Raw genomic sequence first — 18,421 nt, 5'->3', positions numbered from 1 at the left:
CACACTGTACCACAATAATTTTTGAATTTCTACAATAACTTAATATTATTGCATATAGCTCAAATAATTCTTCATCCCCGTAGGCCCCCCCCCCCCCCCTTTTAATATAATGATGATCACAAAGAGGGAGTTGTATAAGGTGTGGGTCGCAGAACGTGGCCAAAAGCAAAAGGATAAAGCAGTTTTAGACGGCGTGTGTACTGTTTTATGGAGTGAATGTTTTGTTTTGAGTGGTAAGTGACAATGCTCAATTATTTTATACTAAAAAATAAAAAACACACACCTTAATGTCACTTAAATAATAATTTTTATTTTGTAACTTAAATTACAAAAACAATACAAATTGTTTCGACACTCGCGTGGTGCCTTCTTCAGTTGTTTGTGTCAACTAACCATTGTCCATCAGATGACAAATAAAGCCTAGCAATACTTAACAATAAAAAACAAATAATTTCCAATATTATAATATCATACAGTACAAAAAAGAGCAATAAGAAAATGAGCATTGGCAACGCAACAACAATAAAAAGTAAAACAGAAAATTTAATGCAAGGCTGAAAAAAGACTATATTACAGTGGGCCACTATCACGATTAACTGCAACATTTTTATTAACATAGATGTGTAGTGATTCTAAAATATTTAATTTATTTATATTGGATTCAGATACAATTAATTTACAGTCCTCTTCACTTAATGCATGCTTGTTCAATAAAGCGTGCTCCGCGATTCCGCTCTTTGGATCAATATTTTTGATGTATTTGAGATGTTCATTCATCCTAATTCGTACAGTGCGACTCGATTGGCCTATATATTTCGCGCCGCATACCGTTCCATCGTCATTCATTTGTGAGCACGTGACGGAATAAACTCCCGGTTTATTCAAACTGTCACACTTGTCCTTCGTCGATTTAAGCAACGATTTCAATTTAGATTTATTTTTAGGCGTAACGTTTACGTTTACTTTATTAAACAATCTTTTAATATGTTTGAAATAATGCGTATCATTTATGGAGGGATTAAATAGAGACGAGGGATTGAATGGTGCAGTAAAGTTCGAATTTTGTATCAAACTTTGTATGAGATGGATTCAAGTGAATTACACCAAAGTTAATTTTCTTGGAAAGTTTGCTTCATCGTTTGAAGAAGATAAGACATTTAAATAGAGGTATTTTCAATTGTGAACAAAAGAACAAGATAAGGCGATAAAAAAGTTTTTGTTTGGGATAAATTCAAAATTTTTGGAGGGGGGTCAAACCCTCCCCCCTCCCCTCGCCCATCCTCACTGAAGGGGGTTAAGGCATATAAACATATACACTTGGTTTGAATGAAATATATTTATTTTTCAGTGAGTTATTAATTTTTCGCGTCTAAAAAATGCAAAAATGCCACTGTGCGGCGGCCACCTTTACATTAACGTCGCCTTCGATATTAACGTGACCTGGGGCCCAGCCATTGAGATTTCCTACGGACGAACGTACATACCGAATGCTTCGAGGAATCTTATGTTGAAGTATCTTTGCCAGATATTGATCCGCTACATTCCGGAAGCTAGCAACTTTAAGATGCTAGCCCAACCATTACGGGAGCGAGTTGAAATGACACGTTTAACCTTCTAAGTCATCTAACCCCCTCCTTCCGTGAGGAACGTGAGATAGCAGGCGCCTTGTCTGCTTAATGTTCGGGATTCGCCAAAGATAGGTAAGCTATAAACTGCGCCAGACAAACCCTTGAATCACCAAAGTTGACATTTTCAATTCATTCTATGCAGGATTGGCTTTGAAGCCACTTTTACGTGACCATTCCTCCTTCAGTCTTTATTCTGCAGTACCTCTACCTGAGTGTGAAGATATTTTCCGGTTGCAGTTAGATCTCTGTGATTTGCGTATGCCATGATTTGGAAAGCAGTTCTTTTTTGTTTCATTAGTAGTAAGGTAATACCACTTAATACATTTTAACAAAAAAAAAACAAAAATGAGAAGCTATTAAGTTTAGGGAAAACGTGCTTAAGTCGCTGCAAACTAAAAAATAAGAACTTTTAACAAAATGAGTCAGTAATTGTTCCGGTAACACAAAGAAGTAAAACGCAAATGACAAGTCATTTTATAAAAGGATGAACCTCTCTCTAACATAACCACAATTAACGCGAAAACATTAGATAACACCATTTAGTTGAGAGCACGCGACAAATAGCATTCATTCAAAAGATTTGCACTGTCTCATTAGTCTCACAACTAGGATCCGGTACATTGATGATGCAATAAAAAAGTATTTCCGTTCGTGCATGAGTGTCGCCTATTTGCCACGCGCTAAGTGTGTTAAGTGAGACCTACTATACTTAAGTATTTACATATGAGCACTGATTAACAAATTGACTGGAGAATTACATACAACAGTACGAGTAGAGCTATGAAAGCAATAGAGCTGGCGAATAAATTGCAACATTTGATATACAAACAAGTAAGGAAGGCTAAGTTCGGATGTAACCGAATTACATACTCGGCTGAGAGCTTTGGAGACAAAATATGGGAAAATCACCATGTAGGAAAATGAACCTAGGGTAACCCTGAAATGTGTTTGTATGACATGGGTATCAAATGGAAGGTATTAAGGAGTATTTTAAAAGGAAGTGGGCGTTAGTTCTATAGGTGGACGCCTTTTCGAGATATCGCCATAAAGGCGGACCAGGGGTGACTCTATAATGTGTTTGTACGATATGGGTATCAGATGAAAGGTATTAATGAGTGTTTTAAAAGGGAGTGGCCCTTAGTTGTATATGTGAAGGCGTTTTCGAGATATCGGCCAAAATGTGAATCAGGGTGACCTAGAACATCATCTGTCGGGTAGCGCTAATTTATTTATATGAGTAATACCACAAACAGTATTCCTACCATGATTCCAAGGGGTTTTGATTTCACCCTGCAGAACTTTCTCATTTTCTTCTACTTAATATGGCAGGTGTCACACTCATTTTAAAAAAGTTTTTTCTAAAGTTATATCTTGCGTCAAAAAACCAATCCAATCACCATGTTTCATCCATATTTTCGTATTTGGTATAGAATTAAGGCATTTTTTCATTTTTCGAAATTTTCGATATCGAAAAAGTGGGCGTAGTCATAATCGGATTTCGGCTATTTTTAATACCAAGATAAAGTGAGTTCAGTTAAGTACGTGAACTAAGTTTCACAAGGATTGGTAAATTTTTGTTCGACTTATGGCATTAAAAGTATCCTAGACAAATTAAATGAAAAAGGGCGGAGCCACGCCCATTTTGAAATTTTCTTTTATTTTTGTATTTTGTTGCACCATATCATTACTGGATTCGAATGTTGACATAATTCACTTATATACTCTATGGATATTCAATTTTTGCTTAAAATTTGACTTTTAAGAATTTTTTTACAAAAGTGGGCGTGTTCTTCATCCGATTTTGCTAGTTTCTATTAAGCACACATATGGTAATAGGGGTAATGTTCCTACCAAATTTCATCATGATATCTTCAACGACTGCCAAATTACAGCTTGCAAAACTTTGAAATTACCTGCTTTTAAAAGTGGGCGGTGCCACGACCATTGCCCAAAATTTTACCAATTTTCGATTCTGCGTCATAAGTTCAATCCACTTACAAAGTTTCATGGCTTTATCCGTCTTTGGTAATGAATTATCGCACTTTTTCGGTTTTTCGAAATATTCGATATCGAAAAAGTGTGCGTAGTTATAGTCAGATTTCGTTCATTTTAAATAACAATTTGAGATGAGTGCCCAGGAACTTACATATTTCATTAAGATACCTCAAAATTTATTCAAGTTACTATAACGACGGACAGACGGACGGACGGACATGGCTAAATGAATTTCTTTTTTCACCCAGATCATTTTGATATATAGAAGTCTATATCTATCTCGATTAGTTTATGCCGTTACGGGGTTCCGTTATGCGAACAAAATTGATATACTCTGTGAGGTTTGCTCAGTTGAGTATAAAAATACTTAAGCGAGTAGCGAAGCTGGAAGCGCCAGAGGCAAACCTCTAATTGGCAAGTTTCCGCACTGTTAAAATTACACATAGTTATGTAAGATTTGCATAGCCCAAATACAAACGCACTTGCTTGTGTGCAGTAGAATCGCATCTCCAATTATAAGCTCACGCTACAACAATGCACTTATAGAGAGCTCTGTCTTAATGCCATAGCACTCGAGTATTGCTGAAATCTATGTTTAGATTAGCACAAAGCGTCAAATCAGACATCCGCACATCTGCATTACATTGCAATTGCCTCTCTTTGGATAAACGGTTCTTATGTCTTGAAACCTTGAATTCTAATTCGTCGTCAAATTGTAGCCAAATCTCTGCAATAATGTCCACTAATCTATTTGCTATGTATGGATGTGTATATTTCAAAGCATATGTGAATGTGTGTGTGTGTGTTTGTCTCTATGCAATTGCAATAACACATTGCTGCAAATGCGCGCGATCTAAATAAATTAGCAACGCAAATGAGCGATTATCGCTGGTAATTGGCCAAGTGTTCAAATGGCAATGAGCCTGATTAAGGTATAATATAGACGTACATATACACCTACATATGTATGTACGTACATAGCTGGTGTATATCATAGCATATTAACCTGCATTGTAAGCAATTAACCCACCTACATTGAACAAACGTCCGAAACGTAGGTGTAGAATATAATTTGAGTTAATTGTGATCGTATGACGCAAATCATTATTATAGTCCAAAACCAGATAAGAGGAAGAAATATTAACTAAAATAAGTATAAACAAATAAATCATTCAGAACTACAGGGTGTTCTGCGTGTCTTCCACTTGGCATGATAAACCTCATACCCTTTGTAGCATGGGCAATACACTTCATATGCCCTCTAAACCTTGGCATGTCATTGGAGGTGGTGTCTTGCCAGACGGAGCATACTAAAACTTTGAGAAATTACAGCAAGGGCGATCTGCCATACAATGCAGACTTAACGATAAAACTTTTCTCAATATGCCACACACTGCAGACTTTGGGGTATACTTTTTGTCAACATCGCCCACATTGTTAGCTAAAGACCTTGAGAAATATCCACCGAAGAGGCTTGATAATGGGCATGGTAATGGGGCTATGAGAAAGTGCTTGTGGAATTGGTTATATCCACTGCTGGAGGTTGAGCTAAAAGGCTTTTTAGAAAAAATAAACTTGTTTAGTGAGATGAAGGGAGAGAATGGTCCCGAAACAGACCCGAAATAATCATCAAAACTCCTCTGAAATTATTCCAAAATTGATTTGAACTAGTCTAGACACAATACCAAAAACAACGCGGAACTAATCGCGGAATTATCGCGAAAGAAATCTGCTTTTATCCCAATTAGCAGAAATTATTATTGAGGGACCGGTACACTTGCAAAGCTAGCGTTGGTTGTCATATTTTGCACCATGTCCCCGAAAATGGTTTTCCTGTTGTAGTTGTAACGGTCAAAGCACTTCAGTGCTCAAAAGCAGGGCAGAAGTACGCTACGGTATCAGCACATACTAGCTGAACGGTCTTTTATACCGATATGAGTTCGGACAATAGTAAACGGCGGTGGATCTCTGGATCTGTACGCATTAGTTTTGGTATAACTAGCAATTAGTGTATTTTAAGAAATTGAAAATCAAATATGGATCTCGGCAGAAATTCCTACAAAGCATCATATTTCAGTCTTAAGCGTGGATAAAATAGCATTATTATTTTTTCACGGGATTTGTAAAATTGTTCTTTTTTGCATTTTTTTTTTTTTTTCACTTCAAACAGCCATTTACAACCATTTATCCTGACAGTCGCCACCCTCGTCCGCGCAAGATTACCCTTATCAAAATCCAACTTACATTCAAAATTCACTTCGGCATTTATTCATTCCATTATCGAAATCCCAACAAAGCTCCATTACATGAGGTAGGAGTGTAAAATCGTGTACCTTTGCGACTTGCTGCCTGTCTGCCACATTGACTGGCGGGCTAACATTTGTTGATACAATTTATTTTTCCTATTTTTTGAGATAGATATTTTGGTTTTTACTTATTTAGATTGCGCGGTTTAGAAGTGAAACTTCTTTGCAAAGCTTTGAATGAAAGACGGTTGCGATAGCTTTAATTATTATCCCCCGCCGGATTAAGGGGCTTAGAATATGCCGTCGTAGTCATGCCAGTCGTAAGTGGCGACTCAAATTCAAAGACCTTGAAGGTAAGACGCAATCATATCAAATAGTTTTCGGGTTTGTGTGGATAGGAGCTTCATGTAGCTAGTTTCCGGAACGTAACAAAGGACCGTCAACAAACATAATACTCCCCAAAACCTTCAAGATGTGTCCATTTTCGCGACAACAAGAAGAAGAAAAAAACTTTTATAAAACATATTTTCGAATAAAGCCAACACTATCTACGTCCAATAAAGCCAAGTTACAGTTGCGACCTATTATGAGATCGAAATTTAGTTCCCATGTTTCTAAAACCTGTTAATGCTGCCATTTAACTTCAGCATCCCAATAGACATCGTAGCGACAATTCTTAAAGGTGTCAATTCTCGACTGATTTTTTGCGTTTTTTATCATTTGAGACTAAATGTTCCCTCAAATGTAAATTTTCCACCTATCTACGATTTGAGATCGTCATTTCGACCTTGTTTTCAAGATTTTTGGTTTGGAAGTCGAACTACATTCTTCTTTCTCGATTCCAGTTAGTTCCAGCAATGTTTGAGATTTGTTTGAGGAATAAAAATTTCTGAAGTTGAAAAATAGCGAAGATCTCATACTAAAATGTGCATTTTACATTGACAATACTACCACCAGTTATTTGAGATATATTTGAGAATTTTCGCTCGATATTTGAGAATGCATTTTCTCAAATGCATATCAAATTAGGATTGAACAAAAAAATTGTATTGAGAAATTTTCGAATAAAATTATCAAAATATGTTCGACCAGCAAAATACCACAATACGAAAGGTACTACAAAGCAGTTTCACTTCTGCAACTATCTGATTCGCTACCGTGAAGTTGTCAAGTAAAAATGTCAAATTGTTACAACAAAGTGCAATTTGCTATTTTCGTAAATTTCTGCGGTCATCCGCTAAAATGGTTACCATTAAAAAGCACGAAAAATGTAAGTAAATTGTAAAGAATAATTCGGTAAATAAAAAGAAATAAAATGCCCAAATGAAAAGACGCTGTCGAATGTCAAACTTGGCGGGTGGGTGTTGGGTTGACTACACGCTGCCTTTATGTGCGCCTGTGTGTGTGTGTGTTCCAAAACATTTCTTAAAATATTCAGCTAATCTTCTAACACACACCACATACACACTTTCATTTTATTCCACACCAGTCAGTCGTATTGTAAAACTTGAACTGGTGTAATTTGGTTAGTTTGACAGGCACACGTGTACGACAAGTGGAAAATTGACGTGCGATTATGTTTTTGTCAAAATTAAATTCAAAGTATCAAGTGTCAAAATTATTGCTCAACAATTATGTTAAAGTTTCCTTTTACAGCTAACAAGGAGGAAGGTATAAGTGTTTGTGAAAGTGTGTGTGTGTGTGTGTTTAGGTATGTGGCTTGTGCATTGTCTGTGCAAATTTTATGAGATATTCATGGGATCTATGGGGCGTGGAAACGTTGTTGTATAACTTCTGCGCATGTCACTACTAACGAAGTATCCCATGTGAGTATACGAGATACATGTGTATATTAGGGCGTTTCAAAAATGTTGTTTTCTCTACTTCGGGACTTTTTCGAGACCAATTTGTATAAGCATCTATCTACACTGCCGTCCAAAGCAAAAAGGCAGTAAAGTGTAAAAAATTAGAACAGAGATATATGAAGTGCGATTTTTACGCTTATTTTAACTAAATAAATAGCTTTTTTTTTATACACAACAAAAATAAATGAATATAACCTATAAATCTTTTCGCAAAACGAAATTAGACCTCCCTTCATGTCTTGTAAATCTAAATTCAGTAAATTGAAATTTACTGCTTTTTTATTATTTTTTTCATAGAACAATTTGTCCTAAACTGCCTTTTTTTGGAATCATTCTTAGAGTATAATTTAATTACGGTGATATTTTATTGTTAAAATAAAACATTAGCAGAATAAAAGTAGTAATTATTATTTTATACAGCTTTACTGCCTTGGAAACTTGTTTTACTGTTTTTTGATTGGGAAATTTAAGATTGGCGAAATATAAAACACATTTTAAATTTTGTTTTATCTTTAAATTTGTGCAAGTACTTTTTTTGTGAAGTAGATTATTTCTCAAGTTTTCTGCTTCAAAAGTTATTTAAGGACAAAGTCAAACTTTTTGCCAAAAAAATATGCCAAGAAATATTTTTAATAGCAACCTTCCAGAAATTCATTCAAATTAGAACATTTATTGTGATACGAATTGTGATATGGGCTTTTATATATTCTGAGGTTTTGTTTGACAGCATAACGAAACTTAGAAGCGAAGTTCCGGAAAAAAAAATTTTGAAACGCCCTTTGCCTACGAAGTTTTTTCTCAAACATTTTTTTTTTTCCAAGTCACACAAAGAAATTTATTCTGGAAATCGATAAATGATAAATTTATGTTTCCAAAACAAACAAAAATACCACTTAAGGTAAATTGAGGTCATCAACGTTAGGTCAGACGACCGAATGAATTCTTGGCGTTTTTGTCTAGCAATGGTATTATCATTTTCGTTCGGTCTATAACTTTTCCTAAGTAATATCAAAGATAAAGGCAAAAGCTATTGTCAAATGATATTCACTATCGTTTAGCATAATGCAAATACACGAACGATTCGTTTATGAGTCGAAACGAACGTTCGTTTCGCATTAGAGAATGAGGCTCTCAGCATTTTTTTCCAAATCGAGCTCCCAAGGAAGCATGAAGTCATGCTTGCATCTTGCGTTGTTCCGAGGAAAAAAGATATAAAAAAAATTGAAACATCCTAATGCATGAAAATATCCTTACTTAAATTTTCTTTCAAGTAACGTGCAGAAATTTGTTTTGGAAATAGATAAATGAGAATTTTACAATACCAAATCAAATAATCACATTTAAGGCACATGTTCTACTTTCAAACGAGCTCTCAGTGAAGCACAAACTCATCTTGCTTCTAAGCACTAAACTCATCTTGTCGCTAGCAACGATATTTTTTATGGTAGAAAACAATCCTGCTTTAAAATAAAACGAGCCTCACCCGTGCGCCTCTTGCGGAACCAATATAAAAGTATCTTATCAAATATCAACAGAAATCAGCTGCTCTATTAACATACAGCTTGCGCTGCCATCTAGCGTATAAAATAAACTGCCGCCAATCAATTAAGACTTACAATTTGCGCTGCCATCTAGCGTACAATAGCAACTGCCGGCAATGCAGTGCAAATATTCACAATAGTGCCATAGTACAAATATATTTATTTGTGTGCTCACAACCGTTTATTTTTAACAAATTATTTTAATAAAATATAGCTAAACAAAAGTAATATGACCAAAATTGCCTACAGCTCGCTAACAGCCCCAATCTCCATCTTTACAACCAAAACTTTATTTATATATTTGGATTCCAATGAAGAGCGAAAAAGGGAAGCGTACATAAAAACAGTAATTTAAATTTAAAAAAATGTTAACAATTTACAACTTAAAAAAAGAAAATAGTATATGAAATACAATGTTGGTTAGGTGGCAACACCATACTCCACTACTTTTTTTTAATACTACCTGCTTACATATATTACCTTTCATGCAATACCCATATTGGCATATCTCACACAATTTTTTGTTAAATTTCGAAAAGGTGGTAACTTTCTAAAAAAATTCCGACTCGCGCCGCTCAAATAAGAGTGTTTAGAAGTACAGCTTTCGAGACATTAGCGGTTAAACAATGGAATATAAGTTATAAATGCAACAACTAGGTAGCAACCCTATTTTCAAAAATGGAAGACGACGACAAATACTTCTCCTTTATTATCCATATTGGCAAATCTATATATATATTTTTTTTGGATCCAATAGGTGTCAATCATTTGAAACCTTTCTGATTGAAAACACCCAAATGAGAGAGCTATAAATGTATCTTGGTGAGTTGGCAACACTACGGAATTATTATTGTTTTGAAATAAGATGAAAATTACCATTCATTTGCTAAACATATTAGCATAAATTTATTAAATTTCTTCAAATTAAAAAATTTTCTAAGTGGCATCAATATGAACTAAAAGTAGCACATTCTACCCATGTATGGAAATTTCCATAAAATTAATTGAAATTCAACATTTAACACTGAAAATGTCCAACCCTTAATGTAATAATTAATTCGAATATCCCGGAAAAGATTAATTGACAATGTTCATGTTAAAATAAAAGTTTTGAAAGTTGAAATTTTGTATACATTTCCATTCAAGAATTATTGCTTACTCTATAATAGCATTTACTTATATAAATTCAATACTTTTTGAATACTTCATATTGAATATAAAATCATAAGACATTTAAATCGAAAAAGAAAATTTCTTCTCTATTTGAAAGCTCAGTCACTGATTGTCCTGCTGTGTTTTCCTTGATGTGTATGTACCTACAGCAACAAAAATTAAAATAGCAATGGAAATTTTTATAAAATTTTTTTATTTAAAATCTTATTTTTTTCGATAATTTAATAAAAGACTTCTATTAATTTGGTAAGTAGATATACATATGCAAGCCAATCTCAAAAATGTTAAAAATATGTTCGAAAATTCGAGAAAATTTCCCGTCAATTTCGAACTTTTTATTTAGTTTTCTAAATTTTTTTGAGTATGCATTCAATTTTGGTCAAAGTGTAACTTATAAGTCTCTCAAAATTCGTACTGATTTTCGATATTTTTTCCCGAAGGCTGTTTCAGATTATCTTCCATACAAAAAATAAAACTATGCGCACTTTATATAGAATAAATTCTGAAAAACCCTTCGAAAAAAAATTGTTCGAAAATGCGAGTTTTGGGAGACTTATAACTTTTATTTTGTAAATGTAAAATTGATTGAGCTACAAAACTGCAGGGCGACAATTTATCTTTTAAACTCAGAGTTAACTTGGCACGAGGACTTAAACGCATACATTTTTGACAAATTTTTCAAACTAACTCTGAGCTAAAAATATAACTTGCCGTTCTGCAATTGGGCCTAAATAACAAGTTGAAAATACTTTTGAATTTTTTCGAAAACGTTGTTGAGATTGGTTTGCATGATTCAAGTTACAAAATTCATGAACGATTTGTCTTAAATTAACGAAAATAAAGAGATTAAAATTGACCTGTCGAAATTTTCTAAAAATTGTCACTGCTATTTTCATGTTCACTGCTGTATCTAAATTCCAGTTTCCGTGTTTTTATTATTGGCCTTAGTACTACTATAATACTCTCAAAATACAATTGCGTTGAAATTAATCCTTTTCTCTGTTGAATAACAAATAGAACGTACAAAATGGACTGTAATTTATTTATGCATGTAAATATTCAGTTTCCAACGCAATCAAAAAAAAAAACATACAAAGATTTGTGGGGATATCTTTGTGAAAAATCTTCAATTTGTAGCATAATTTATTTATGAGCCGAAATTTATTTACACTAAGAAAAATTCATATGAAAATGGGAGAAAATTAATTTAGCAAACTCTTTCATATTGTAACGAATTTACTGCAATTCCCTTATTTGCAATCTTCTTCTAACGTTCGTATCGCTAAACTGTTGAATAAATAACTCCAATATTGAATAATGGAAAAATGGCCTTTATTAAAGTACAATAACACTTATAACTCGCAACTAATAGCTTGCTTAATTAAACCAAACTGACTGATAGCTTAAATGAAACTGATTTCTCGCCTTCACTGTTTTCGCCTTTTTATACTGTCCGACCTCCTTGTTGCATATTTCTAGGCTTTTCTAATTTCAGAACTTACTAGTTAGTTATAAATTTCTCAGCTACAACTACAAATATATAATTTGTATTTCTTCTCTCATACCCCATGCGCTTGTATGTGTGAGCGACACTTCCTCAATCACAATTGCATACCTTTAGGAGCATCTCAGATAAGATATCTGCATGTGTTTTTGCATCTCTTCTCCGTTGTGTGTACGTACATAGGTGTAGACAAAATGGTTAAATTATTGATGTGCATTCACGTAACTGCTTAAGCGCCAAATACACGACACGAACATTTCCGCGAACATTCCCGTTATGTCATGTTTCTGCGACCTTTTCTGTCGTGTATGGTGGTGTTTGCCAGTTCGCGCAAATGTTCTCCAAAAATCAAAATATTTTAATTTTTGGCGAACATTTGCGCGAACTGTTCGTGCGTGTATGACGAAACAGCTCATAATCGTAGTAATTTCTGAACGGAACAGACGTGCGCGGAAAAGTAAAATGGACAATAAAAAATTTCTGAGTGAATTTATTGAAATGTATAAATTTTTTTTACGCTTAATTGCCACAGCGAGCAATATTGCTGCAGCACAATTGTTGTCCGTATTCATCGCTGTCTGAAAGAGAACTAATGTTCGGCCAAAAGTTCGTATGGTGTATGGCCAAAGCTGCGAACAAGATTGCGGAATGTTCGCGGAAATGTTCGTGTCGTGTATTTGGCGCTTTAGCATCGGCATAGAGATGGCAGTACCCCTTAGTGCCGCTAACATTCGTAACAACATATTGATAAAGAAAGAAGCATACTTTGAGGGGTAATATTTCGCTTAGCAGTCAGAACTATGTTAAAGTGACTTTAGACACCAAAAGGAAATATATAGCCTCTCGAAATCGAAATATTGACGAAACATTCCAAAAATCGAATCAAAAATGTGGGTTCTTTTTAGAAGGATAAAAAAACTTTAATATTAGAAAGAAAGTTATCTCCCATTCAACTTTGGGAGAAATTAAAAGAAGATAGGAGCTTCGCATGATCCCTCAAAAAAAAAAATCACTAAAAAAAGCGCGGGGCCGCAAAATTTCTAAGATCATGCGCAAAGCCGACTATATTAGACTATCAAAGTGGCTCATATCTCTGAAGAGAGAAGACTTAAGACTCATGATGGGCATACTAACTGGATGCTGCCTTCTGGTGTCACATGCTTATAAGTTAAGTCTCGTCAGTAACAGTAGGTGTAGGAAGTGCGAGCTGCAGGAAAAAGCGGTTCAGCACGTTCTGTGTTCGTATCCTACGCTCGCCAGCTCGCGGCCCTGAGGCAGCAATTAAGCATAGGCCTAGAAAACATTTAGTATTTGCTGAGAGGGCGGAGTTACTCTATAACATTAGTCCTGGTACCTGACTGGGGTTCTTCCATTTGGTTGTAAAACAAATTCTGGAAACACTATGGACACACTCAGTCTATTTGAGGTCTCAAATGACCGGCCAGTTTAACCTAACCTAACCCATTCAACTTATCTCTAACGGAAGTCCAAGGGCACTTGCAATTTCAGTAGAGGCGGACCAGAGAGAAAAGGTGGTGTTAGAGGCGTTGGTTCCACATTGCAATTGAAAAGATGGTTGTTGCCATGAGGGGGTTGTTGTTGTTGTTGTAGCAGTGTTCCGCCCCCTAATTGGTGCGACCGATCACAAATTGTCATCAATATCCTCTAACGGGAGTTCAAGGAAACTTGCTGTTTCAACAGAGGTGAACCATAATTAAAGGGGTGTTAGAGGCGTTGGTTCCACATTACAATTAAAAAGATGGTTGGTGTCATGTGGGGACACATTGCAAGCGGGGCATACATTTTGTATATCGGGTTGATTCTGGATATGTAAAAGTTTAACCTGATACAGTATCCAGAACGAAGTTGAGCCAGAGTGACTCGCGTTTCCGTGGGGAGTATACGGCTGAGTTCTCAGCTGCTGTATTTCCTCATAATGCTTACGGAGATGACTCCTTAAGCCCCTAGGCGGTGTTGGCTCATCAATAAGATGTCTGTTGGGATGCCCCGGTTTCTGGGTATTCAACAGGAACTGTTTGGTTAGCATCTCATTTCTCTCCCTGATGGGGAGTATTCTCGCCTCATTATGCAGATGGTGTTCTGGGGACATAAGAAGATAGCCCGTGGCGGTTCTGAGAGCAGTATTTTGGCAGGCCTGTAGCTTCTTCCAGTGAGTAGTTTTTACATTATGTTTGTCTGGGTTGATTCTGTATAGGTAAGAGTTTAACCTGTTAGAAAATACAGTTTGATGTTGAGCTAGAGTGACGCGTATCTCCCTGGTGAATTTGATTTCTTCTACTTCGATTCGGCCGGGCAATTCCTGGCATAGAGGTCTGACGCATTTTGGTGGATTTCTCTAAGGGTATTTCTGTGCTCTTCTTCTTCAAGCCGTTAAGCTATCAGGTGCAGTATTTTCTTATAATGCTTGCGCAGACGACTTCTTAAGACCCTTGGTCGTGTGGCCTATTCAATCAAATGTCTGTATTCTGGATACTCAGCAGAAATTGTTTGTTCAGCATTCCATTTCACTCGTTTATGGGGAGTACTCTCACCTCACTGTGTAAATGATGTTATGTGGACATAAGAAGACAAGCAGTAACAGTTCTGAGAGCAGCGTTTTGACAGGCCTGTAGTTTCTTCTAGTGAGCAACCCATAGTCTCGGTGACCATTTCGGAGACGCGTAGCCTGCAAGCGGCTGGTCAAATGCTTTGTATGGGAGCATGTTTGGGGTCTTCATTGTGCTTTGTACAACGACTTTTTCTAGGAGCGGCCCTTGTAAAATTTTTCGGTACCTGATTTTCTTCTAGCTACCTCATAAATGTTATTTTGTGTGAATTTTCCACAACAGAAGCCCAAAAAAGTCCTTCGCGAAAGAGGTTCTAAGTTTTTCCTCGTAAAATTTTACCTTATTTACCCCTAACTTAGTATTTCGATCCGATAAGAGTTTTAGCTATTTTTTCATTTATTCTGCAAAACTCACTCAAGCAAAAGTTTAAAACGGCAAAAAAATTTGACTAAAGAATGCAAAACTATTTTGAGGTTTCACTGTATGGGTCAGGGCATTTCATTCACAGTTGGAGAGAATACCAAATTAGGACTTTCTACTGGATACGTTTTTCGATATCGTCTGCCTTGGTCAGCATCCTTTATTTCTCATAACCTTTAATTTATTATGAGTGCCAAATTACCACAATAATTTTTTTAAGTGCAATCGCTTTACGCATATCTTGCAAGTTATTGCTTAAAAATTCGAAAATATGAAGAAAAACAAAAACAACAACAATATTTCATATGCCACTGCATACATTTTTAATGAAGTGCAGGCAAAAGCCGAAATGCTATAAAAATCTCAACTGTAGTGGAGAGAAAAAAATTTACAAAAACAAAAAATGCAAAACGAAGGATAATTTTTATTATACATACATACATATATGTAAGTGGAGGCACAACAAAAACAACACTTAGACGAGCCTTTGATCATGAGGCGTAACTGAGAAGGCGAAGAGCCAAAAAGGCAATAATTGAGTACGTCTCCGTATATAAACCAAACTGACTGACTTACTGACTGAATGACTGAGAGGCTGAATAAAACATAATAACTACTGACAGGCGCCTGCCAGTACGCAGATATTCGGCTGCCTCTTTGAGTGGCTACTTGCAGGCAAAACTGGTTGAGTAAGTGAAATTTGATACGATTTATGAATTTGCTTTTTTATTAGACTTAACCTTTCAAGTAAAGTACACTCCATTCTGAACTTATCACAAATAAAAATAAAATAATCTCATTGAGATACCCTTTTTGATAGCTTTACATAGGAATCATAACCCATTTTGATTTAATTTAAATATTTTGTATCAAATTTGTATTCAAAAAAGGACTCCATTATCGCATTGCACAAAAACAAAGTAGAAAGGTATAATTTTGATTGTATAAAAAGTTAGCATTACAAAAGTGTAGTATAAAGCCTTTAGTTTTTCTCACCTGAACGCGCGCTTCCGTCAAATTAATTTTCATAGCTAAATCTTCGCGTGTGAAAACATCCGGATAGTGGGTTTGCGCAAAAGCAGTCTCCAATTCTTCCAACTAAAAAAACAACAAAGAAGAAGGAAGGGAATAAAAAATACATTTATTAGTATACAATGTAAAACAAAAGCAGAAAACTACCAAAAAAAGGGAAATAAAAATGGAAGTGATATTAAGAGCTGAAATTCTAAATGGCTAAATAGGGTAAACTGGAGTATATTTGACCACTGTTTTTAAAGTAATATTTCTAATTATTTTTCGGGCAAAAAAACCTAAAACTATTATTAATATTTTTCTAGCGATATGAAAAAATACAAAAAAAGCTTTTTTGCAGGCGAAATAAAAAAAAAAAACTAAAAATATAGCAATTATTTCCCAAGCGAAAAAAAAATGTTATATTCTGAGCAAAATAAAAAACTCAAGAAATAATTTTTATTTTCCGAGCTAAATCAAAACACCAAAATGAAAAACCCAAAAAATAACTATTATAGTATGAGCAAAACAAAAAAAAAATCTCAAAAAATAATTTTTACCCTCCGGGGTAAATCAAAAAATGTATACTATTTTCTTAGCAAAATAAAAGGAAGTAAAAACTCAAAAAGTTATTAATATTTTACGAACGAAAGAAAAATTTAAAAAAAATTTCATTATTATCCGATGGAAAAAAAATCGACGAGTAATTTTTATTTTCCAAGCGATTAAAAAAACCAAATAATATGAAAATGAAAAACTAATAAAAATATACCATACAAAACTCAAAAAATTGTTAACTTTTGCGAACAAAAGTAAAAAAACCTTATATTTGGTAGTGTTTTCCGGGCGAAATAAAAAAATTCAGAAGAATAACTTTTATTTTTCGAGCAAAATGAAAATACTCAACGAATAATGATTTTTTTTCGATCGAAAAAAAAACTCAAAAAATGGTTGATATTTTTCGAGCAAAATAAAATATAAAAAAATCCATTATTTCCGATCGAAATCAAACTCGAAAATAAATAATATTTTGGAGCGAAATCAAATAATAAATTTTACTTTAATAGCAAAATAAAAAACTAAACAAATAAATTTATGTTCTTTCAGAGTGAAATAAAAAAATTAAAAAATAAATAATGTTTTCCCAGCGAAATAAAAAAGCTCAGAAAAATAACTTATTTTAAGAGCAAAATGAAAATACTGAAAAAATAACTGTTTTTTTTTTATCGAAATAAAAATTCAGAAAAACTAAAAAAAATTATTTTCCGAGTGAAATAAAAATTAAAAAAAGCTATTTTAAAAAACTAAAAAGATATTTATCAAAAAGAAAAAGTAAATCCAGAATGAATCAAAAAGTGCTAAAGCTATGTAGGAAAACTCTTAGAAGTTCACCAAAACTATAGCGATTATTATGTAACATCATTCCGAGCGAAATAAAAAAATTAAAAAATAAATAATGTTTTCCCAGCGAGATATAAAAAAAACTCAGAAAAATAACTTATTTTAAGAGCAAAATGAAAATACTGAAAAAATAACTGTTTTTTTTTTTGATCGAAATAAAAATTCAGAAAAACTAAAAAAAATTATTTTCCGAGTGAAATAAAAATTAAAAAAAGCTATTTTAAAAAACTTAAAAGATATTTATCAAAAAGAAAAAGTAAATCCAGAATGAATCAAAAAGTGCTAAAGCTATGTAGGAAAACTCTTAGAAGTTCACCAAAACTATAGCGATTATTATGTAACATCATTCCGAGCGAAATAAAAAAATTAAAAAATAAATAATGTTTTCCCAACGAGATATAAAAAAAACTCAGAAAAATAACTTATTTTAAGAGCAAAATGAAAATACTGAAAAAATAACTGTTTTTTTTTTTTTGATCGAAATAAAAATTCAGAAAAACTAAAAAAAATTATTTTCCGAGTGAAATAAAAATTAAAAAAAGCTATTTTAAAAAACTAAAAAGATATTTATCAAAAAGAAAAAGTAAATCCAGAATGAATCAAAAAGTGCTAAAGCTATGTAGGAAAACTCTTAGAAGTTCACCAAAACTATAGCGATTATTATGTAACATCATTCCGAGCGAAATAAAAAAATTAAAAAATAAATAATGTTTTCCCAGCGAGATATAAAAAAACTCAGAAAAATAACTTATTTTAAGAGCAAAATGAAAATACTGAAAAAATAACTGTTTTTTTTTTTTTTGATCGAAATAAAAATTCAGAAAAACTAAAAAAAATTATTTTCCGAGTGAAATAAAAATTAAAAAAAGCTATTTTAAAAAACTAAAAAGATATTTATCAAAAAGAAAAAGTAAATCCAGAATGAATCAAAAAGTGCTAAAGCTATGTAGGAAAACTCTTAGAAGTTCACCAAAACTAGAGCGATTATTATGTAACATCATTCCGAGCGAAATAAAAAAATTAAAAAATAAATAATGTTTTCCCAGCGAGATATAAAAAAAACTCAGAAA

At 33.7% G+C, this 18,421-nt stretch overlaps 1 protein-coding gene across 10 annotated transcripts in view; it reads right to left on the bottom strand.

Moving 5' to 3' along the window:
- Nucleotides 1-18,421, bottom strand: part of Drgx (Dorsal root ganglia homeobox) — a 251,495-nt gene that overhangs the window by 90,296 nt on the left and 142,778 nt on the right. For all 10 annotated transcript variants that reach the window (XM_067768580.1, XM_067768576.1, XM_067768578.1 and 7 more), the window contains one exon: nt 15,936-16,037. In XM_067768580.1, the coding sequence (XP_067624681.1) occupies nt 15,936-16,037 (102 nt within the window). The remainder of the gene's footprint in view (nt 1-15,935; nt 16,038-18,421) is intronic.

Source organism: Eurosta solidaginis, chromosome 2, assembly GCF_040869045.1.
Source record: "Eurosta solidaginis isolate ZX-2024a chromosome 2, ASM4086904v1, whole genome shotgun sequence".
Lineage (NCBI taxonomy): Eukaryota > Metazoa > Arthropoda > Insecta > Diptera > Tephritidae > Eurosta > Eurosta solidaginis.
The sequence above is the reverse complement of the archived record's forward strand: the minus strand, read 5'-3'. Positions and strand labels throughout refer to the sequence as shown.